This window comes from Panthera leo, chromosome D1 (assembly GCF_018350215.1).
Source record: "Panthera leo isolate Ple1 chromosome D1, P.leo_Ple1_pat1.1, whole genome shotgun sequence".
In the NCBI taxonomy this organism is placed as follows: Eukaryota; Metazoa; Chordata; class Mammalia; order Carnivora; family Felidae; genus Panthera; species Panthera leo.
Genome location: NC_056688.1, coordinates 33653603 through 33678634, shown reverse-complemented (window position 1 = coordinate 33678634; position 25032 = coordinate 33653603). Strand labels below are relative to the sequence as shown.

Sequence of the window (25032 nt, the reverse complement as noted above, 5' to 3'; positions counted from 1 at the left end):
ATCTTGCCGTTTGCAACTACGTGGATGGAACTGGAAGGCATTATGCTAACTGAAATTAGTCAATCAGAGAAAGACAATCATATGACTTCACTCATATGAGGACTTAAAGAGACAAAACAGATGAACATAAGGGAAGGGAAATAAAAATAATATAAAAACAGGGAGGGGGACAAAACAGAAGTGACTCATAAATATGGAGAACAAACTGAGGGTTTCTGGAAGGGTTGTGGGAGGGGGGATGGGCTAAATGGGTAAGGGGCATTAAGGAATCTACTCCTGATATCATTGTTTCACTATATGCTAACTAATTTGGATGTAAATTTTAAAAAATAAAAAAAATAATAAAGTAAATAGTAAAAAAAAAGAAAAGAAAGAAAAGTAATGTATCACAGAAAAGTTGCAAAATTTTGTTTAATTTATTATCATTACTTCTGGTAGAATTAACATTTTCTTTTTCATAGCTTCAGCTCCTACTTTTGCACTGAATCAAATGAAGAAAACAATAATTATTACCAAAGACCAAGAAGTCATCATAGAGTGCAAACCCCAAGGCTCTCCAAAACCAACCATTTCTTGGAAGAAGGGAGACAAAGCAGTTAGAGAGAATAAAAGGTTAGAAGTCTATTTCATAATTCAAACTCTTAACATCAAACATTTTTTTGAAGTTTCAGGTGATACAGACAGAGTATACAAGAAAGAGATTTTGCAGTTATAATGAACAGATTAAAATATGGTTTGTCTATATAGCGATTAAAAAGAATTCAGATTTCTATTTCAATATGATCAGATTTCTTTGCCTCCATGGTGTTTCAGTACTGATGGGAATTTCACCAGGTTATGAATAAATCACACACTTTGATTAAGCTAGTTATTTTGGGTTTCATTTAGGGTCTGAAGATTTGGAGATTCACAAGTTATCTATAATAATTTACTTTAATGTTAATATTTAAATGATATAAACATGAATCTTTTGGGTAATCACTTCATGGCAGAGTATTTTCAGGCAAGATTTGTGTCTAGGTTTGTACTTCTTTTTTCAATCTCGTTGAGGCAAAATAATATAGAATTACTTCAGTTGCCATAGACAAATGATAAATGTTCAGATGAATATTTAATGTGTATAGATTTGGTTTTGGTAAGCAAAACCAAAGGACATCACAGTAGTACAAATGGGAAAAAAATGATGAGAGAATCAAACCATCACAAGAGTGTGTTTGCCAAGTTCAAAAGCCCATGCTCTATTAATTATTACCATATTTGTGTTGTAAATGATGATTCAGCTTTGAGAAAATAATATCCTCTAATATGTTGAAATAAGGTTGCATAGGTTGTTTTAAAGTGTTATTTTATCGATAAGGATAAGCAGATCATGCTTTGTTTTATATCTGTCTGGATCTAAGTAATCATATAGAAAAATTAATTGATGTCAGTATTAGGGGTCCATTTGAATAATTCTTTAGGTAATTTTGGAATATTTTGAAATATTTGAAAATTTACTATAGAAATTTTTCTTTCCCCTTCTAATCTGAGAATCACTGATTTAAATTGCCTGTCTCAGATGAAGTAATTACAGACCAATTGGTTCAGTTCAGGCTCAAGGATGATGTATGATGCCTGAAAAGGGTGATCATCTATAATTAAAATGGGTTATACTGATCATCTTGTTTTGAAAGAGAATGTATCTTTGTTATTCAGGCAGGGTGGGAGGTACAAAATCATAAATATGTGTATATATGGTTGAAATGCATATGATTGAATTTAATTTTTTGTATTGTTGCTCATAGAAATTTAAACAAACAAAAACAAAACCTGGCACAACCCTTATTAAAGCAGAAGAAAATATTTTTGTAGAATTAGATCAAAAAGTTTATCATTTTTTTAATGCATCAAGGATTTTTATATCATCAAAATGTATTTGCCATATTGGTACAAACCACTACATTTGAAATGCATTATTTGTGTTGTTCATGGGTGGCATGTGAGTCTTATCCTATTTATTTCAGTTCACCACCAGAGAATTTTCCTCAGCAAATATACATAGACATCACTGATGAGTTTAAAAAATTAGATAGCATCTCTTTTGTTAAAGCAAATGTATTGAGAAAGGAACAGGATTAATGAATTTTCTGTTACAACAAATATAAACATACTAAACTTTTTTTTTCCAGAAGTTGAAAAACAGTTTGTGAATTTTCCAGTTTTCTTGATTCCTTTTCTCCTCACTGCTATCCCTTCAGGTTAGTGAGACATATACACTGGCTTCAAACTCAGATCACTCAATTTTCCAGATGTCAAATACTCTGGTCAAAGTGCTATTCAGGAAGGAGGCTAAAATGTGAAATATTTGTGTTTTTATTTATTCAAGTAAAAGCAAGACTGGGCTACATTTAATCAGCCTTTGCTACTCTGATCTGTATGTTTATGTTTGTAAACTCTGATCTAGATGTTTATGTTTATAAACTGATTTAATTTAATGACTACAGAGGCATTTTTACACTTAAAATTGACAGGCACACTTGCAAAATATTGTCTTTACTAATGTACAGTATGTTACCTTATTTTGTAGTTCCAGGTTTCATTAAAAATACAATCTAAATAGAAATTTAAAAATATTAAGCATCAAGTATTAAAATAAAAGGCTAAGACTTAAATAATAATAGAAAGAATTCCATAAAGTAATGTAAGAAGACATATGTAGATATTTGAAAAAAGTGCATGCCAAACATATGAATAGAAACTTGAAAATTAAAATTTCCAATGTATATATTATACATTCTTAAATAGAATTTCAGTTTCATATGACACCTTATTTTCTTATAGAAATTTTAGGTCACTTCTCTGTTATAAAGCACACCAACTGATAAGAGTTGTAAATAAAAATTTAAGTGGAGGTGTTAGAAAACTGTTAAGGGTTTGAAATCTTTGTGTCTTGCATATTTCACATTAGGGTTACAAATTCAAATCATGTTTTATTTCCTTGGAATACAAGTATATTCACCATTCATGTGATCTACATCAAATAGGTTCCCCAATCACCCAACCCCCAATAACTGTAGGTTATTCTTCTAATAAGAAATGTTAAATGAATTAGTCTTGTCCTTCATTCACAATTTTCACAGTTATTTTGGATCACTTCAAATTAAAGATTGAAACAGCAAATGGCAATTTCCTATATGGACATATAGAGATTAGTATTATATTGGAAGAAAGGAGTTAAAATAATATATATTATAAAAGAAACATGTAAATATGAAAAATAAAACATTTTAAATGCATAAAATGCATAAAATTATGTCCATAGCAGTAGCATAAAAATGTAATGAAAGATGCTAATTGCAGAAAAATATCATTTAATTATCTGAAAACTAGTCAGAACCTCAAAAAAAAAAAAAAAGAATTGAAAGCTTGGGTCAATAGCAATTTAACTCTAAATTGTAAATGCAATGTTGTAACAACTGAAGTTAACAATTAATCATTTGTTTTATCAACAGAATGTCAAATGACATACTGACTTTTCTTTTTCTGTCAAATTTTGATTGAATCTTTCAGATTTTGTTTGGTTTGTTTTGGAAGGGGATCTTCTTTGTCTTTTTTTTTTTTTTCTTTTCTTGTATTTATCTGTTCTGCTAAGGAAGTATATAAATCATTATCCTAAAATTTACAGTCCTGTAGGTAATAACTAGAGCATAATATGACTTTTAGAAGAATTTTGATTAACAAACACGTTGTTATCAAAATATATTTCAAAATATTTCATTCACTTGGTCCTAAATTATGCACCTAAAGTATATTTTAAAATAAGTAATATTAGAATTTGTGAGTGGTTTGTAGTTATTTCTTGTTTATATCACAGAATGCTCAGTATGAATTGCTGCTTAAATAGTAAGTCACATTATTATTGACAATGATGATGACTGCTATAGCACTTATAATTTATGAAGCACTTCAACATTGTGAGTAATAGTATATAATCCAGTGTATAAATCAAGACTTCATTTCCTGGCTTATCAGGAAAACTATGAGCTTTCAACAAGTTACTTAATTAATTAATTTATTTATTTTTTGCTTATAAGACTAGAATTCAAAACACTAACCACATTGGATTGTGAGAATTGAATGAAATTTTGTAAAATACACTGGCTGGTGTATAGCATTTAATAAACGCTCAATGAATGTTATTTGTGATGATGATGCTGTTTGCTGCTGATGGTTAGTGGTGGTGGTGATGATGGTGGAATCAGTTGAGCCTTTGAACCTTTGAATACTGACATATATTTTTGTTATTAATAGTTCTGGAAAGTTTTACCACTCCCTTTTTCTTTCTCCAGTAATTCTAGAATGAATTCTAGAGATTTAAGTTATTATCTCGGATTAAAGGAGTCTCCATGTGATAAATATGCTGTTCATTAAATCTGTGCCTCGAAAGTGATATTCTTTGTCCATCAGAGCCTGAAATCTTCACTTCTCATTTATGGCATGGCCATTCTCATCAACCTTACCTACTCCTAGTTCAATAGCTCTTGGATAGTTTCTGATAGCAGACTGAACATTTACTTCTGTAATCAGTATTATATAGGCCATGTGCAAACAGATGAATGTATGTGGAGAGTTAATGGCAACAGAGAAGGCTTTTAAAGGATTTTTTACTCTTTCTCTTTTTTTTTCTTTTAAGGAAACTTCACATTTGCCCCATCACTTTTAAAGATCACTAGCACACATTCATTTAGATTTCTTAATCAATCATGTCCATTTTCATACTAAACTAATAAGCTCCTGGAGTACTAAGACATGAAATGTTCCATGGAGATTTTCTCCTCTAGTATATTTTCATTCAAAATGTTCTGCTCATCAAACTCATATTGGATTTTCACTTCAGCTCATTATTTCCATTACTTAGCCATTAACTTTTGTTAAAATATAATCACCCAGAAGCACTCCAGCAGTGCACAAATATTAAGCCTTCATTATTACATGTTCAATTTCCTGTACTTTTTGTGGACAAAGACAATCTTGGCTAAAATGAAAAATACTTAGTTTTTGGTTAAGACACAGTTTTTGTTGTTGTTCTTATTGTTCTGTTTTGTTTCCTTTCCATGTGCACATATATAAATTATTATTAAACCCCATGGAATGTGCCATTCATGTTTAAAAATTATTTACAATTATTGAAATATTAAAATGGTTAAAGTACAAATTTTCATTTCTAGGCAGAGGGGGATACCAGTGTTAGAAATATGGACTATAATCCAAATGGGTGCTAAAGAAATCCTGCATCCAAAAAAATAAAACTTATCCTATGAAGGGACAGGATTATAGTGTAATTTATCTTTTATGGTACTGTCCAAAATCCCTTGTAATATTCCCCTGCTCACCAAAGGAGCTTCAGAACAGTGAAGTTTTCAACTTATTCATTTAACACACACAGAAAATTGCACTTGAAGTACCCATTAGTTGGCTTCTAGTGGGAATTCATGTTGTGTTTATTAGGCAAAAATTATCAGGCTTACATATTGACTCATAGACATATGGAAAAATATGTTTGTAGTGCAGGCCCTAAAGGGCATTGTTACTGAGGGGAAAATAGGGTCTTCTTTTTCAAAGGAAGAAGAAGAATTCATGGGGATAATTAGAGTCTTGTTTCTGTCCCTTTGTTTCCACCTACATGCTGTGTTTGCTAATGAACAAGCTGTTTTGTTGTTTCCTCTGTGACAATGTCTTTTACATATTAAGAACATAAAACAATGTAGACCCTAGGTATCTTAGTTTTTTTTTCAGTGTCTAAGAAATTATATAATGAGAAAAAATGAGCTTTCATATACCAAGAGTATATCAGTTCACTTCCTTTGTAGATTAAAATCTATGCTTCAAAGGAATAAAATGATCAAAATGACATTATTTATCTAAAGGAAGAGAAGGTTGATAACTGTCTTCATAAGATTTAATACCTATGAACAGCTTACAATATACGATATGTTATCACTTGGGGATTCTTACTCGCTATTCCAAAGTTCCACCAAGTTTAAGGGGATGAGAAGAAAATGGCTTCACATTCATTGTGATGAGGTTAGGAAGCTGACTTCCTGGTTTCCATGAAAACTAATGGCAGAAGGCTCTGCCTAATTTACTTTCACCACCTTCCTTTTAAAATGCCAGTAGAAACACAAAAGGGGGAAAATGCAGTCATAGCAGCATTGGAAATTATGAATATAGATCAACAAATTCTTGGCTCCTAAGAAGAATCACCCTTTCAAATAAAAATTGACCCAATTAAGAAATGATCAATAGCTTGTTCAAGCCTGGACCTCTGAAACTCAGCAAAATCAATGTAAGAGCTGGTAGAGGGAGTCTTTCACTAACTTCTGCTTTATTTCCATATCTACCAAATTCAGTAACTGAGCCTCACTACAATGTTTGACTTGAAAACCTCTATTACATGGAAGCCACTCTTTAAGGTGGCAAACTATTACTATCCCTATTCTATCCACAATAATTCAAAATAAATTTGGAGATTATGAATCCAGCAATAGGATGAGAGAAGACATAAATGCTAGGATTTAAATGATTCATAAATAAATAGGATGAGAGAAGACATAAATGCTAGGATTTAAGTGATTCATAAATAAGCAATGATGTCAATAATTAGTGATATAAATGAAAAAAAATATTGAATATAAATGAAGAATATTGAAATCCATGGATACTGGCAATCATATAATTCTATGTACTACTTCTGGCCAGAGGGGCTATGCACTGTTTCAAATTTTCCAGGAGTCACATTACCTCTACATAAGATGTGAGAGGTGGGAAGCAATATTTTGCCTCAGTCTGAATGAGTTGCATTAGAGCCCTACTAACCTCGGAACAATTTGACATGGGTTTGTTCAACTGACTGGTGTCAAGATTAATGTCTGAGGAAAAGACTCTGGGACACTGACAGAAATACCAAAGGGAGACAAGGAAAACTAAGAACATTTCCAACAGATAAAACCAAGCCTGTAAACATGGGAACACAAAAGTATAAAACACAGAGACTATCAATATAGTATACACTATTCACAAGTTATCTCTAAGAGATGGATTATGTATAAATCTAATTTTGTGCTTTTCTGTATTTTACAAGTTATATGTAATTATTGTCTATAATTATTCATATAGAATTGTATACACAAAGAAATTGTATATGATTTTTATGCACTGTGCTTATAATCAGTAAGTAAAGTTAAGGTAAACACCACAAATTTGTAGTGTTGTAGGAGGAAATTTCTTAAGATAATATATTTCTAATCACATAATTCAAATAGTTTAGATTTGATAAGAACATACGAAAAGATAAAAAACACTAATCCTCCTGCTACATTTTTTTTTCCATCTTCAGAGAGAAAAAATACTTGGTATTGAAAACAATTCAAGCTTCTTGGCCTAATCTTTTAGAGGTGTATTATAGAAGAATTTATGTAATTTACCCTAGAGATTCAGTTGTAATTCTATAAGAATAGGCCCCTCTCTTATTCTACCATCATTTCAATCAACAGGCCAATTGAACATACCTTCACTCAGTGGAAAATTAGATTTTCAAATGAAATGAAGCATATGGTTAACCATTGTACCCTGGGTTTCCCTTTCTTTCCTTTTCTTTTTGACAATGCCCAAGTTTAGGCCCTTAAAATGTCTCAAGTAGCAAACATCCTAAATTATACTTTTCATTTGTGTCCATTTTCTCTCCCCATATAAGCCATGCTTCACCCTATAGCCCGAGGAATCTTTCCAAAGCACAGCTTTGAGTGTGTCATCCTCTTGCTGAAGCTACTGATCTGAATCTTCTATTGAATACAACCATAATTCATGAGTACATTTGAAATTCTCCATTTTATTTCCACATTTATTCACTAATCCATCTGACAAATATAAGGTTGAACTATATGAAATTGCCATTTTTTTATCTGTTAGAAATGAGTGAATAACAAAAATTTCATATGGTTCTATCTAATATTTTAAGTGCCTATATATGTCAGTGCTTGGTGCCAGGAACAGAGTTATGAATGAAACACACAGGGTACTACCAACATGGAGTTCAGAGTCTATACCTGCCTTATTAACTGTTCAGCTGTCTTTCTCTCTCCATGTGTCTGTCTCTACTCATTTCTGCCCTCCTCCCAAAAAACCCTAAGTATTCTAACTTCAAACTGCATGGATGCTCACAATTCCCTCAAACAGGTTCTTCATTTTCTCACCTGATAACCTGTACTCAAATGTCCCTTTCTCTCTCTCTCCTCCTTTCCTTATAGCTTGTTGGTCAATCTCGATGACATTTGAAATCCTAACTCAAAGGAAAAAACTGTCTTATACTTTCTCATTATTGAAAATGCTCAAACTGATATAATTGCTAAGAAGCTGAGTTAGTGGGAAGTTAGATAAATGATATGCCAACTTGTAACATTTAATTTAGTTTCAATATGTGCCAGTTCACAACCCTGTTATTTAGATATTTCCATCTTTGACATATAAGTTTTCAGTTATAAACTCAAAGAGATTGTGACTTGTTTAAAGTCGCCCATCACAAAGCTGAGCTTTAAAGCCAAGCTTGCTGCTAGTCAATGATTCTATGATGATTATAGCAATCAAATTGTTTAGCAGTGATGCTGCATTTCAATCTACATAAAGAATAGTGATAGAATTCCTTTTATGTGGTAAGGATTTAGCTCCCCAGTTTGTACTAAAAAGCTGTATGATCAGCTTTATCAGCTATTTTCACACACACACACACACACACACACACGAGTGCACACATACACACACACACACCCCTCACAAAAGTCCAGAAAACCTTCCAAATAAAGAACTTAATTTAAATCTAATTTTACTTCCAATAAAAGATGCAAACTGAAAAACTCAGACACAGTGGCCAAAATTTCATCTTACTTTTACTTTTCTCTTTCTACATCTTACTTTGTGGTAAGTTAGACTACATTGATGTTGATTGGCCATCTAATTATAAGAAATATTTATAGTCCTTTTTTATCAATTACACATTAATCAATTGATCAAATGTTATTGACAAAATAATTCTAAAGATTGCATTATAGGATGTTTCTTGGCTGTGCTTTTAAACTTTTCCCCTTGTAGATCTCCATTGTTTTGAGAGGTATTCAGTGTTTCTAAACTTGATCTACATCAGACAATGAATAAGCACAAATAATTCAAACTTACTGAGTAACAGTGTGCTCACACCATGCCAAATAGTTGAATGCAAGTGGAAAAACAAAGGGATTCTCACATTTTCAAACATTCTACTCTTAACAGTATGTTTAGATAATATAACATTTGATCTCAAATCTTCAAATTGACGATATCCATTTGAACACAGAAGACGTGCATGTAAAATGTCTTCAATTATTTGTTGCTCATATATCCCAAGTTTAAGATTCCAGAAAATCTATAAAGATTTCTTTTCAAAAGCCTTCACCTTTTTTTCCTGATCTTACCACCAGTTTTTCTTGTTTCCACTTGAAAAAAAAAAAAAAAAAAGAATGTTATACATAACAAGACAGACCATAACTCACAAGGGAGATAACACTAAAGAAGTCAGTTAATTTAAACTGTAAACTACAAGATAATCCTGGCTCTGTTGTGCTATGAACACCTCCAGTTTGTAGCATTGCATCTCTAGCTAATTACCAATTTAACAAACAGTTCATAAATTTTACTTCTGACTATGGTTCATTTACCCCAGTTACTATAAATTGCTGCACAAGGTGCCTGGTTATGCTTTCCACATAGGCACAACTTGAACAATCCATTAATTGTTTAAAGACTTTTCTTATCCAAAAGCCCCCCAGACTACAACTTTCAGCTTAATTTGTCCTTAATACAAACAACATCTAAAATACATGGGAATTCAAGCATCTATGTACAAGTTGGTGACTGATCCTATTATCTCCCCAAGTGACTCTTCATTGAATATAAAATAGTGAAGAGAGAAGATTCTGAGAATGTTTAGAAAAAAGTATTTTATAATGGAGATTTTTAGCTTCCTTTGAGAGTTACATAGTCACTTCTTTTCAGTTTTTGCATAAATCACAGTCTAATTTAACTATGGTTGATTAATGATGGGAATTAGAGGGCTGGTTACAAAATTAAGGCATAGACCTAATAACCTTGATGACAGTGAAAAACAACCTGCAGATCATTTTCATAAAAATAATCTCAGGGCTGCTGGGTGGCTCAGTCAGTTAAGTATCCAACTCTTGATTTAGGCTCAGGTCATGACCTCATGGTTCTTGAGATATAGCCCTGCATGGGGCTCTGCACTGACAGTGTGGAGCCTGTGTGGGATTCTCTCTCTCTCTCTCTCTCTCTCTCTCTCTCTCCCTCCCTCCCTCCTCTCTCCTCCCTGCCAGTCTCTCTCTCCCCTTCAAAATAAATAAATAAACTTCTAAAATTAAAAAAAAATAACCTAAACAAATTTTATCATTAGCATGCTTATTTTGTTTGGGTAACAGAATTATTTATGAATATATAGATGATAGATAGATAGATGATAGATAGATAGATAAATAGATGATAGATGACAGATATAAAAATATAGGATGAGTTCTATGTTTTTAGTTGTATCAGGAGGTTTCAGGGTACCAATTTATTTTTGTTTCTCTCTTTTTCTAATTGTAAATGGTAGCTCCACTTCTCCTTTCCCTAATACTATAATATCTAGTACTTTTCTATTAAATTCATTTAGTGAAAACAAAAATTATTAAATATTAAATGTAAGACATTATGCCAGTCATACCAAGATAAGTAACAGATACTCCCATTCTCAAAGGAGGCATATGCCTAATAGACAATAAAACTAATGCATAGATAACTATAACACAAGATATTTATGGTAATAATGCATAGATTTATTAACACAGGATACTTAATATACCTTATGTAAGTATTATTTAGGTACCTATTATTATTAGGTAAAATAACAATAAAATAACTACCCTTTATTGAGAACTGGCTCTTTTATGTCTGCATTACTTTATTTCAATCCTCACAATAAGGTAATATTGTAAGGAAGATATAAACATTTCTGTTTTAAATAAAGTAAATGAGTCACAAAGAAATTAGAAAATCAGAAAGAGAGCCGAATTCTCTTTGGATTCAAAACCAATTCTACTATAAAAAAAATAATAATATTCCACTATAAAAAAAATAATAAATAGATAACTAAATAAATAAATAAACTTCAACAGTTAAGAAAAGAGAACATAAAATCTTGATGGAAGGTGAGAGAAAACTGGGATGAACTGTCATTTGAAATGGTTAGTCCTTGGGGTGCCTGAGTGGCTCAGTAGGTTGAGCCTCCGAATTCGGCTCAGGTCATGATCTCACGGTCTGTGAGTCTGAGTCCTGTGTTGGGCTCTGTGCTGACAGCTCAGAGCCTAGAGCCTGCTTCAGATTCTGTGTCCCCCTCTCTCTCTCTGCCCCTCCCCCGCTCATGCTCTGTCTCCTTCTCTCTGTCAAAAGTAAAAATAATAAACATTGAAATGGTCAGTCCTTGATTAGGATTTTGACATGTAGAGGTGGATTGTATTTTAGAAAGACCATTCAGAATTTGCAAAAGCAGTCATGAATCCAGGACACTTTTGTGAAAAGTAAGTACTATTATATGGCCCTGGTACACTTTTTATAGAAATGGAAATAAGCTGGAAAGGTTGAATAGCTGAGGACAAATTATTGAGAATTAGAAAGACAGTTTGAATTTATACTTAATTTAGTAGCCAAAAAGTAGTCTTTGAAAGACTCAATTACATCTATTCTTGGACATCCTACTTTTATTACATAATTTTAAAATCTATATATAAGTTTTATGTAACAAAACTAAACCAATCTTTTTAAATTAAATGATGACTGAAATATAAAATATATAAATAAATATGATTTAAATTTCTTGATTTTATCATTGAGCTAGCAAGAAAGTTAGGAAGAAATGTTAAAGCCAAGATCTGAGCTTATTTTAGTGATGAAGCCATGCGTGGAATCTGATTTTCACTTCCAAGGCATTTGCTGACATTGAGCATTGGTTTTCACAAGTTGGTGGTAGGCTGAGGAGGAAAAAGACAAAGCTTAGGGCAAGCTCCTGGTAAGACTAGGCCCACAAATTGGTACCACTGCAGCATAAAACTGAACTTTATATAAATCAATCCATTGAGAAAACCATTAAAAAAATGATCGATTTTGTGTCTTAGTTATGAAAGGAAAGGGCAAGTCTTCCACTTAGGTGTTGTAATTAAGGGCCAGTAACCCTAATTTATACTACCTAGGTGGCCTGAAAAGTCCAATGCAAGGCTTTAGTTAAGGTAGTCCCAAACAGGAAGTGAACCCAGGTGGTTGAGGTACAACAAAGAATGAAAAGTAATGAAGGTATCAATATGTAGGTAAAAGTAAACAAAAGTTGTCACATAAAACAATAATACTTTTAACCTCAAAGCTTCAGGGGAAAAAAGACAAAGATATGAAAACAATAATATGATATATATACATATGTATTATACATAAATACATATATGTATATATATATATACAGAAAGTGAGGGATAAACAGAAACCATGAAATAATTTAGTAAAGGTATCCTAATCATTAAGATATTAGTATAAATATTGAACTAAAATAAAAATCTAGCAATCAACTGCTTATAAGAGATATGTTTAAAGCATAAGAAAATAGGAAGTTGGAAGCTAAAGATTTATCATTTAAGTACAAGCACAACAAAAAACGTGTTTAACAGTATCAGTTTCAGAACTATGGGGTGCCTAGGCGGCTCAGTTGGTTAAGCGTCTGACTCTTGATTTCAGCTCAGGTCATGATCTCATGGTTTGTGATATTGAGTCTCTTATCAGGGTCTGCAGTGTCAGCTTGGGATTCTCTCTCTCCCTCTCTCTCCATCTGTTTCATACTCATACATGTGCTCTCTCTCTCTCTCTTTCTCTCTCAGAATAAATAAATAAACTATATATATACATATACATATATATATGTATATGTATATGTGTATATATATATATATATATATATTTTTTTTTTTTTTCCAATACCTGTTGTTTCTTGTGCTGTTAATTTTAGCCAGTCTGACAGGTATGAGGTGGTATATCATTGTGGTTTTGATTTGTATTTCCCTGATGTTGAGCACCTAGAAAAACAGACCATAAAAGAAGCATAAAGATGGTCACTATATAATACAAACTTAAGGTGATCAAACAAACATAAAAAATTTGATCTGTACATATAATATTTCCTCAAAATATACAAAATAAAAATTAATAGTTTTAGAAGAAAAAATATGTGAATCCAATATCATAGAATAATTTAACATATCTCCCTTGTATTCCAGAACTTAAAGGAAAATTTACGGCTCAAAGTACTTACGTTAGCAAAGTAGAGGTGTCCCTGGGTGACTCAGTCAGTTAAGCAACCGACTCTTGATTTCGGCTCAGGTCATGATCTCATGGGGTTGAGCTCTACATCTCCAGGCTCCATGCTGAGAATGTAAAGAGCCTGTTTGGGATTCCCTCTTTCCTCTCTCTATCTCTCCCCTGCACATTCACTGTCTCTCTCTCTCTCAAAATAAATGAACTTTAAAAAAAAAAAAAAAAAAGGAAAGTGAAACCTGAAATTAAAGACCTAAGCATCTATCTTAAGAAGTTAGGAAAGGAACATGAAACTAAACTTAACAGAGAGTAAAGATGGTAATAATAAAAGCAAAAATTAATTAAATTACAAACAAATATCAAGCACAATTGGAAATGGACAAATCCAAATATTGGTCCTTTAAAAGACTACAAAAAGAGTCCTACATCTCTAGTGATCTAGAACATGAAAGCAGATATAAAAAAATAAGAGGAAAAAATGGAAACATAAGCACAGATTCTGCAGACAAATTGAAGAGGTAATAAAACAATGTGAGGAATAATTGAATGTCAACCAAGTTGAATGCTTACATAAAATGAATAAATAAAACTAACTTAAACTAACTGAAAGAATTGGAAAATACAAATAGTCTACTATTATATGAATAGTTAAAAACATTTACATACACACACTCAACGTACAGTCCTAGATGTTTTTACTGGAAAGTTCTACCCAAGAATAAATGATTCCAATCTTACACAACTATTTCATAGCGTAGAAAAGAGACAAAGTAATCTTACTAACTAAATCTAACAAGGGGAGTTTGTGAAGTAAGAATACAAACCAAGCACTCTCATGAGTATAGATATAAAAGTTCTAAACAAAACATTTGCAAATAGAAAACAGCAGAATTTTAAAAAAGATACTGTGTAACCAAGTTGATCTTCACATAGCAAACCAAGTTGGTTTAACATGGGAAAACCAAACATGGTAATATAATTTACCACATTAATGATTAAACAAGAAAAATGATTAAGTTATCTCAATAGAACAGAAAAACATTTGGGGCGCTTGGGTGGCTCAGTGGGTTAAGCTTCGAACTTCAGCTCAGGTCATGATCTCATGGTTTGTGACTTTGAGCACCCTGTCGGGCTCTGTGCTGTCAGCTCAGAACCTGGAGCTTGCTTTGGATTCTGTGTCTCCCTCTCTCTCTGCTCCTCCCCCACTCATGCTTTGTCTCTCTCTGTCTCTCAAAAAATTAATAAATGTTAAAGAAAAATTAAAAAAAAAGAATAGAAAAACATTTGATCAAATACATTTGTTTATGTTTTTAAAAAAATCTCTTAGTGCCTATGGGGGGATAAAAGAAACTTCTTAAACCTCTAAAGGTATCTTTAAATAGATGATGATAGATCAATAGATGGTTAGATAGACAAACTTAGAATAGCAAAATATTAGAAGCATTATTCCCTTTGAGAGTGAAAAATAGATAAGAGTTCTGCTATAGCATTCCTTGCCAGCACAGAAAGACAAGAAAATTGAGAAGTAAAAGCAAAACTTTTATTTTTGGTAAAATATCTAACTGTATGCATAGAAATTCCAAAATAATCTATAGAAAAACTATTTGAATTATTTAGAGAGCTTAAATAAATTTTTAAATACAAAACAAAACAGAAATAAATTTGCATTTCTATACACCAAAACAAAGAGTGAGAAATTGACAATGGCATCAAGGAATTACTTCTGAACAGGAGGCCTTGGAATTATTTTAGGAGGGACAAATAGCATGCTTTTGGGATTAGTAATTTTTTTTTTATTATTTTGATTTTGATTTTGATTTAACTTTATCTTTTATTTTTAAAAATTTACATCCAAATTAGTTAGTATATAGTGAAGCAATGATTTCAGTAGATTCCTTAATGCCCCTTATCCATTTAGCCCATCCCTCCTCCCACAACCCCTCCAGCAACCCTCAGTTTGTTCTCCATATTTATGAGTCTCTTTTGTTTTGTCCCCCTCCCTGTTTTTATATTATTTTTGTTTCCCTTCCCTTATGTCCATCTGTTTTGTCTCTTAAAGTCCTTATATGAGTGAAGTCATATGATTTTTGTCTTTCTCTGACTGACTAATTTCACTTAGCATAATACGCTCCAGTTCCATCCGCGTAGTTGCAAATGGCAAGATTTCATTCTTTTGATTGCCAAGTAATACTCCACTGTATGTATATATACCACATTTTCTTTATCCATTCATCCCTCGATGGACATTTGGGCTCTTTCCATACTTGGCTATTGTTGATAGTGCTGCTATAAACATGGGGGTGCATGTGTCCCTTCGAAACAGCACACCTGTATCCCGTGGATAAATGCCTAGTAGTGCAATTGCTGAGTCATAGGGTAGTTCTAGTTTTAGTTTTTTGAGAAACCTCCATACTGTTTTCCAGAGTGGCTGCACCAGCTTACATTCCCACCAACAATGCAAAAGAGATCCTCTTTCTCCGCATCCTCGCCAACATCTGTTGTTGCCTGAGTTGTTAATGTTAGCCATTCTGACAGGTGTAAGGTTATATCTAATTGTGGTTTTGATTTGTATTTTCCTGATGATGAGTGATGTGGAGCATTTTTTCATGTGTCGGTTGGCCATCTGGATGTCTTCTTTGGAGAAGTGTCTATTCATGTCTTTTGCCCATTTCTTCACTGGATTATTTGTTTTTGGGTGTTGAGTTTGAGAAGTTCTTTGTAGATTTTGGATACTAACCCTTTATCTGATATGTCATTTGCAAATATCTTCTCCCATTCTGTTGATTGCCTTTTAGTTTTGTTGATTGTCCTTCCCTATGCCTGTGCTGAAGCTTTTTATTTGGATGAGGTCCCAGTAGTTCATTTTTGTTTTTGTTTCCCTTGCGTCCGGAGATGTGTTGAGTAACAAATTGCTGTGGGCAAGATCAAAGAGGTTTTTTCCTGCTTTCTCCTCGAGGATTTTGATGGCTTCCTGTCTTACCAATTTAAAAACTATATTTAGTTAAATTATATAGCTGAATTTATTTGAATAAATAATGAATAACTTTTCCTAAATTATATTTCACACAAGGCCTATATTCTAAAAGTTATTTATCTATTTCCCCTTTTCTGATGCCAGAAGAGCAACCTTCCTTAAATTCCATACAAAACAATTACAGAGACAAATGGCTTGCATTTGGGATTTTTTGCATTCTCCATCATTGCACCCAGGCAGTGTCATTGGATTGAGAGAACTAATAATAATAATGAGTAATAATACCAATAAACATCCATTGTGTACAAAGGTGTATTACTTAGTAATGTAGAGAAAGAAAAATTCTTACTTTACCCTTTGAGCTCTTCCATCTGGACTAAGTTAAATTTACATAAGACAGGTTAATGAGAAGAAAAAAAAAAACACAAAGTTTTATTATGTGCATACAGAGGGCCACTAATGAAATTGAGACCTAAAGAAATGACCAAGGCAGGCAATTTTTATACATTTTAGACAGAGAAGAAATTTGTGAGGAATTGACAGGATACAGGAAAGAGATGTTCCAGAGTTTTAATTAGTAAGGAATTCTAAGTGGAATTTAGGCTAAAGTAGTAGACTAGAAAAAAAATAACAAGGTTTGTTTCTACAGCTTTCTCAGTTTTAAAGTTCTTATCTCTGGTGACAGGATGTCTTTTTACTTCTTTTTTTTTAATGTTTATTTTTGAGAGGGAGGAGGGGGAGAGTCAGGGAGACTCTCCGACAAAGAACCTGAAGTAGGCTCCATGCTGTGAGCTGTCAAGGCAGAGCCTGACACAGGGCTGGAACTCAAGAACTGTGGGATCATGACCTAAGCTGAAGTCAGACCCTTAACTTACTGAGCCACCCAGACACCTCTGATATCTTTTTACTTCTTAATATAAGGATGTGTTATTCATACGGGAAATTTATTTCCTGTTTTCAGGGGGACAGAGGAGAATCTGAAGGTCCTTACACCAGCTGTTTCTCCAGTAACTTTTATTTAAAACAATTAATATGCTAAAGTGGCACATTTTGGGGTGAACTGCCCTTGGCCCCTACAGTACTTTATAGATGTTATTTATTTTAAAGGTATTTTCAGCATACTGTGGGATGTGTGTGTGCCTGTGCATACAAGTGAGTAGAAATGGAATAAGGGCAGACAGTGTGAAAATGTTTGCCTATAAATTTGATTATGGTATTTTTCTAGAAAAATATGTAGAATATTTGTGCTTTATCTATAATTTTGTTTTCTGTTTTTATATGTACAATTTTATATGTTTCTGTTTTTATGTTATATGTTTTATATGTTTCTGTTTTTATATGTACAATTTCTGTTTTTTCTGTTGGAATACATCGTTTTATATATGCATATTTTGAGGGTTTTCTTTTTTAACATCTATTATAAGATACTGGTTGACATACTTTAAAACTGACTAAACAAAGAACGTGAAGAAAGTTGAAATAATATTTAAGAAATTTGGGGCTTCTCATTTCATTATAGTTATTGCTAAATAAATAAAATAGAAAGGAATTGCTTGTTTATTTGTAAAATGATTGGTTGGGCCCCAATTATTTTTTAATTATATTAATTAATTAATTAATTAAATTTTAATTTACATACATGTTAGTTAGCATATAGTGCAATAATGATTTCAAAAGTAGATTCCAGTGATTCATCCCCTATGTAAAACACCCAGTGTTTATCCCAAAAAGTAGCTTCCTTAATGCCCCTTACCCGAAATGGTAAATGGCCCATCTCCTACCCACAGCCCATGCAGCACCCCTCAGTTTGTTCTCTGTATTCTTATGTTTTGTCCCCTTTCTTGTTTTTATATTATTTTTGCTTCCCTTACTTATGTTCATCTGTCTTGTATCTTAAATTCCTTGTATAAGTGAAGTCATATGATATTTGTCTTTCTCTGACTTATTTCACATAGTATAATATCCTCTAGTTCTATCCATGTAGATGCAAATGGCAAAATTTCATTCTTTTTGATAAACATATATCTATATCTATATCTATCTATATCTATATCTATATCTATATCTGTATCTATATCTATATCTATACCTGTATCGACATAGATGATATAGATATCTATATAGATATAGATATAGATAGATATATCACATCTTCTTTATCCATACATCCATCAGTGGACATTTGGGCTCTTTCCAGACTTTGGCCATTATCAATAACGCTGCTATAAACATTGGAATGCATATACCATTTTGAAACAACACACCTATATCCCTTGGATAAATACCTAGTAGTGCAATTTCTGGGTCATAGGGTAGTTCTATTTTTAATTTTTTGAGGAACCTATATATTGTTTTCCAGAGTGGCTGCACCAGTTTGCCTTCCCACCAGCAGTGCAAAAGAGATCTTCTTTCTCCATATCCTCGAAAACATCTGTTGTTGCCTGAGTTGTTAATGTTAGCCATTCTGACTTGTGTGAGATGGTATCTCATTGTGATTTTGATTTGTATTTCCCTGATGATGAGTGACGTTGAGCATTTTTTCACGTGTCTGTTAGCCATCTGGATGTCTTCTTTGGAAAAGTGTCTATTCATGTCTTTTGGCCATTTTTTCCCTGGATTATTTGTTTTTTTGGTGTTGAGTTTGAAAAGTTCTTTATAGATTTTGGACAGTAACCCTTTATATAATAAGTAGGACCCCATTTTTTTATATTTATTATTTGTTGATATCATTATTGAAATTGAAAAACTAAATAGAAGTTAACATCACTGTTTACTAGTTGTATGATTTGAGCAATAATAATAACAATAATCAATAACATTTTTTACAGGTTTACAACAGACAAGGAATGACTGAATTACACATATTAGCTCATTCACTCCCACAAGGTTGGTTTTTGAGTCATTGTCATTTTACAAAAAAAAGAAAAAAAAAGGAAAGAAAGAAAGAAAGAAAGAAAGAAAGAAAGAAAGAAAGAATTCAAACTAGGGACCTGTGAAATAATTTTACAGCATGTAATAAAGGGTGGTGGCAGTTTTTACATTTTAGAAATCCAGCCATAGTTTATGTTCTTAAACATGTAATAAAGAAATACTGCGTCTCCTGTACAAAGCTTGCCTATCTTTCTGAGCTTCAATTTCCTAAACCGTAAGGTGAGACCAGTGATAACTAACTCAGAGGATTTTTGTGAGACATTAAGTTTTTGCATATTGTCTTATGTAGTGTCTAGCACATGGGAAAGGCTCAGTAAATATCAACCATCTGCCTTACTAGCAATATCATTAAAGACAGCAATAGTTACTATGTTAAAGGAGGCCAAGTATCATCCTCAACTGCTGAGAGAGGGTGAATCCTTGCCTTTTTACATTTCAAATTTTACATTTCACTTTTTAAAAGAGGTAAAATTGGACTTATTCATTTTGTCCTTAATCATCTATTATTTACTTATATTCTGTGCACTTCCCTAATTATTAGTCATTTTATACCACAGAGGCAAAATCCATTGAAATGTTCAAAGTGGTTTTATCTCTCTAGCTATCCACATAATCCACACTATGTTCTCTAGCTTATCCTCTCTAATAGCCTCCAAACTGGTCTCTTTTTGTCTAGTCTTGTACCCATATAACATTCTCTATCTAGACAGAATTTAAATGAAAACCAGAATTTTCATTTAAAATAGAACTTGAATCATGCCAGTTTACTTTTTGAAACTTTCCATTGGGTCCCTCCTTTATTTAGAATAAAATTAAAACTTCATACCATGACACATGAGATCCTATATGAGCTGCTGCTTCTTCATTTTTCGTCATCTCATTACTCATCTCATTTCATTAATCCTAGTCCTGAAGGTCCAGCCCCACCATCCTACTTCCTATTGTGTGTACAGAATAGATGCATCCCTGTCTCAGGGCAATCTACCTCTTATTTCCTCAGCTTGAAACACTATTGCTGCAGTATTATCTTCTAAATATCTAGGTCTTGGGTCAAATGTTGCCTTCTTAGAGGCATTCTTGACTTTCTAGTAATAGAACACCCACCCCAATTTTCCTTCTCACATCACTTCATCTTATGTTCTTATCACATTTGGATATGTTCTTATTTGTTTGCTCATTCATTATTTGTTTCTTTCCCTAGAATATAATTGCTGTGAGTCAGGGACCTTGCTTGTCTTTTATTCAGTAACTCCAGAGCCTAGAATGGTGCTCTACATGTTGTAGAAACTAATAAATACTTACAAATGAATTTATTGGTACAACACCTGTGCCCAAATCCTCTGCAGCTCATTTGCCTTTTATGTCCCAATGACTCAGTCTCCCAAATGTGAGTGAAGATGATAATTGTTCAAACTAATTTTTAAAGGATATTATCAGGATTAGAGGAGAAAGCATCATATAGCACTCTGACACTCTTTGAAGGAAAATGTTATAATAAGGGAAGTGATCATATTATGACTACTCTTGTATTATTCTCATAAAGATCTGAGTCTTCTCTCTTATATAATTAAAATAGCATCTACTCTTAAAAACTGAGAACAAAATGATGGTTGATGGGGGGTGGGAGGGAAGGGAGGGTGGGTGATGGGTATTGTGGAGGACACCTGTTGGGATGAGCACTGGGTATTGTATGGAAAGCAATTTGACAATAAATTTCATATTAAAATTAATTAATTAATTAATTAATTAATTAAAATAGCATCGAATTGAATGGAAAGTAATAAGAAGAGGAAGGGTCAATTCCCTTTGTTTATTTAAGAAAATTAACCAACTGAAGTTGGAGTTCCAAGATAGCTTCTTTCATGCTACTTTAAACTCTGACTCTCTGGTCACCCAGTTTGCAGGTCAGTCACTAAATTAAAAGTAGCAGCTGTGAGGTGTGAGCTTCCTCATCTCTACCTCATTTACCCAGTGAAGCATCTGCAAAGCCTCTGTGGGTGGTTTAAATGCTAATACTTAGAAAAGCAGTCTTGGAAGCAAATACCCAGCTGTATTTAAGGCCTGCATTTTCCTAGTGAATGTGTCTCTAGGGGTGTACCTTTCCGGTGCCCAGACTTTTAAGCACCATCCATATTAAGCACAAATCAGAACACTTTTCACAAACCACTTAATGCTGTTTAAAACCCACAAGTAAATCATTTTAACTAAACCCTTTGATATAGCTTTGCTCTCCAAATTGTCCCTGTCTGGTTTTAAACACTATTATAAAATTGTTTTAAAAATTTAGAGGGTGGCACACCACATTAGTGCTATTCTATCTGTATAAATAATGTGTGTGCAGTAGGACTGTGTTCTTCCCTCATACTGAGATTCAGACTTAAAATTTTATGTGATTGTCCTCTTTGCATGTATGGGTGTTCTGGGAGGAGAGAACAGGGGGGTCGGTATGTACACAAGCACCTGTGCATAACATTTTAACTCAATGCAGTGATTTCCAACTTCCTTTCTCTTGGTTAGAGGCCCTGATATTTAAAATGAATTAAAACAAGATGTGCTTTTTAACATATAGGTTGGAAGTGGCATTATTTCTGGTTTTCTCAGGACCCCCACTCACCCTGGTTTCTTCCAGCATGCAGAGTTCTTGGGGTACACAGTTATGTTTGAATGAAAAAAGGTAATTCCTATCCTCCTGCCTCATTGTAGGGGTCATTTATATAATGTATATAACGTACAATGTAATTATAATGTATACAGGCCTCTTCAGCATTGATATGCAGCATTTCCTCCTTCTTGCACAATGAACATCATTGAGTCCCTGATTAGTCTTACATATTTTGTAGCCCTGCAGGGTTTATCCAAAGCCTGTGATGATTCATAGGGCAAAGGAATGGCCCTTTTCTTCCTCTAGTTCAGACCTCACAGACCTGATTTAGCAACTAGCAGCCCTATCTTCCCTGAGGTACACTCCAGCCTATAGCTTGTACTTGTTGATTACTTCTGAAAGATGCAAGTTTTTAAATGCACTCCTCTCTTTAATTGATGCCTTTTATGAACATAAAAATAATAAAGCAAGTCTGGATTTTGTAGTTCTTTCTGCAGGCTGTGTAACCATAACTTGAGTTTGGGGCACAATCATGATCTCATGACCATTACTCAATAATTTCTCCTAAAGTGGTGACTGTACATGGCTCTTATATATAGAAAAACAGAACACTTCCCCTGGAAATTCTAATGCAGCAGAACTGGAACAGATCCCCACAATAAAAAATTGTTATTAGTACACAGATGATTCTTGAGAGCAGGCAGGTTTAAGAAACAGTTGTTCAGGATTAACATTTCCCCTCAAGAGGCATGCATCTTTCAGGGAAAGAGGGAAAAAAATGAAAATGCAGGTTAGGAACCAGAAAGAGACTGAGTTTGTCAGTTATCCTAGATCAGGCAGATCCAGAAACTTTATCAGCTCTGGTCCTTACATCTAACTTTAGTGTGCTCCCACCTTGACTAGAAACTTTCTCCTTTCTCCATTTGTGCATCTCTTTGTGTGTCTCCTTGCCTCTCCTCCTGATCCCAACAGGATCATTATTCACACTCCACTCTGAATCATGTTGAACTTAATCCAATCTATCTGCCCCTCCCACATCCACTGCATAAGTAATTATTTAACTTAAAAGGCATTTTCAAATCTCATAGCTTTCACTACCTTTGATTTTTGAAGAATCTATTTGTAAACACTCTAAAACTTAAATTTAGTTCTGGAGCTCCTGGGTGGCTCAGTCAGTTAGGAGTCCAACATTGAGAGTGTCTTCTTGATCAGCTCAGGTCATGATCTGATAGTTCCTGAGTTTGAGCTCCATGTCAGGCTATGTACTGTCAGTTCGGAGCCTGCATGGGATCCTCTCTCTTCCTTTCTGTCCCTCCCCCACTTGCACTCTCTCTCCCTCTTTCTCAATATAAATAAATAAATAAATCCTTAAATTTAGTTCTGTGAAATGTTTAAATCATAAAGTTATTCTTCTAACCACTGGAGTAAAGACCAGTGCTGTGCTGGGAAGAGGAAAAGGTGATTCAGTGTCCCCAGTTTCGGCACATCTGTTTTCTAAGTGTTATCTCTCACTTCCAGCTTCCCGCATGACATACACCAAAGAAAGACAGAGGCAGGGACAGAGACAGCGACAGAAAAAAGAGAGAGAGAAGAAGGAAAGAAGTAAGGGGGGGGGAGGGAAGGAGGGAAGGAGGAAGAAAAGAAGAATGGCAACAAAAAGCATCACTTGGCTTCATGTTTGACAACACACTTTTTATGAAAATTTATTGCTCACCTTGCATAAATAGAAACACTAGTGTAAGTCAAGACTTATTTGGAAGCCAATATATTTTTTAAATCTCTTTGGGCAAATATGCTTGAAAATAGTGAAAGTAAGCAAATATAAAACACTTTCATTTGAATGATCTCAATATTTTAGCAATACTGTATTTACCAATTTTGTACTGTAACATGATTTCTCCACTTTGCTAATTAGATGAAGATATTCCACAAAGAACTAATAGACTAAGAGGGTATAAAATAAAAAGGAAGATTCCAGTATAGAGAATGATATATACTATTAAATGTTTCTTTCTAAATTACAAACTGCCTTAGTTTACACTGAGTCTCTGACAAAAACTTAGAATTAAAATTGTTCTTTATTTATTAAGAATTCATAATGTTTTTGGAACCATCTAGTGCATGCCCACATTTAGTTTCCTGCTGTGTAGAATTGCATGACTAAAGGCAACATCATGCACATCTCAGTTGCTGTTTATACTACATATGAACATACATCTGTAATGTGCATGGGTTCATTCTGAATAGTTAATTTCAAATTTGTCTTTCTCTTTAAAAAAAAAAAGCTCATCTTAACTAAGAAGCTCTATTTGAAAATTACAGGGCAAGATGATGTTTGAAGTGGTTAAACAGGCTGGTTTCATGGGCATTCCACTTGTGCAACTGCATAGACCATTACACTTAGAAGCGTTCTGTGCTTGGGTTAGTGTTTTGGTGACAACCAAATTGAAATAATTTTTTTTAATTTAAAAATTTATGAGCTTTTGCACATGCAGCTTTTGCTATTGCCTAATAAATAGACATTTCCCACGTATCACCCTTTGAAATCTGATATCCCTCCATCCGGAGCTCTGTTGCTATTGCCACCATTCTTCTTTCATCCATAGACTTAAAATAATAGTCCTCTTGGCAGGTTGTTCTCCTTGACCTCATTCCTCACCAAAACCTATAAATCCTGACAACAACAGCACTCTTGAACTATCTAAACCTTTAACTTAAATCTAGCTTCCCAGTTCACCTATACTAAAGTATAAACTACATAACTTACCATGTAAAATTAATCTGCCCAGAACATCATTTTTGATCAGTAACTTTTACTGGTCTGTCAGGGCCATAAGTCCCCATCACTTAGCATGTAACCACATGGTAAGAGAAGAGAGAAAGTAAATTTAAGTTCTCTGCTTATGTTTTATTTATTTATTTTTTATTTGAGAGAAGGGAGAGAGAGAGCAAAAGAAAGAGAGAGAATCCCAAGCAGGCTCTATGCTGTCAGCACAGAGCCCGACGTAGGGCTCCATCCCACAACTATGACATCATGACCTGAGCTGAAATGAAGAATTGGATGCTTAACCAACTGAGCCACCGAAGCACCCCCCTCTTTTTTTTTATTTGAGAA

General features: G+C 33.4%; 1 protein-coding gene across 1 annotated transcript in view; it reads left to right on the top strand.

Moving 5' to 3' along the window:
* The window catches only part of CNTN5 (contactin 5), a 536456-nt gene that overhangs the window by 239662 nt on the left and 271762 nt on the right, over positions 1-25032 (top strand). The window contains exon 11 of the mRNA XM_042907110.1: positions 462-612. Coding sequence (XP_042763044.1) covers positions 462-612 — 151 coding nt within the window. The remainder of the gene's footprint in view (positions 1-461; positions 613-25032) is intronic.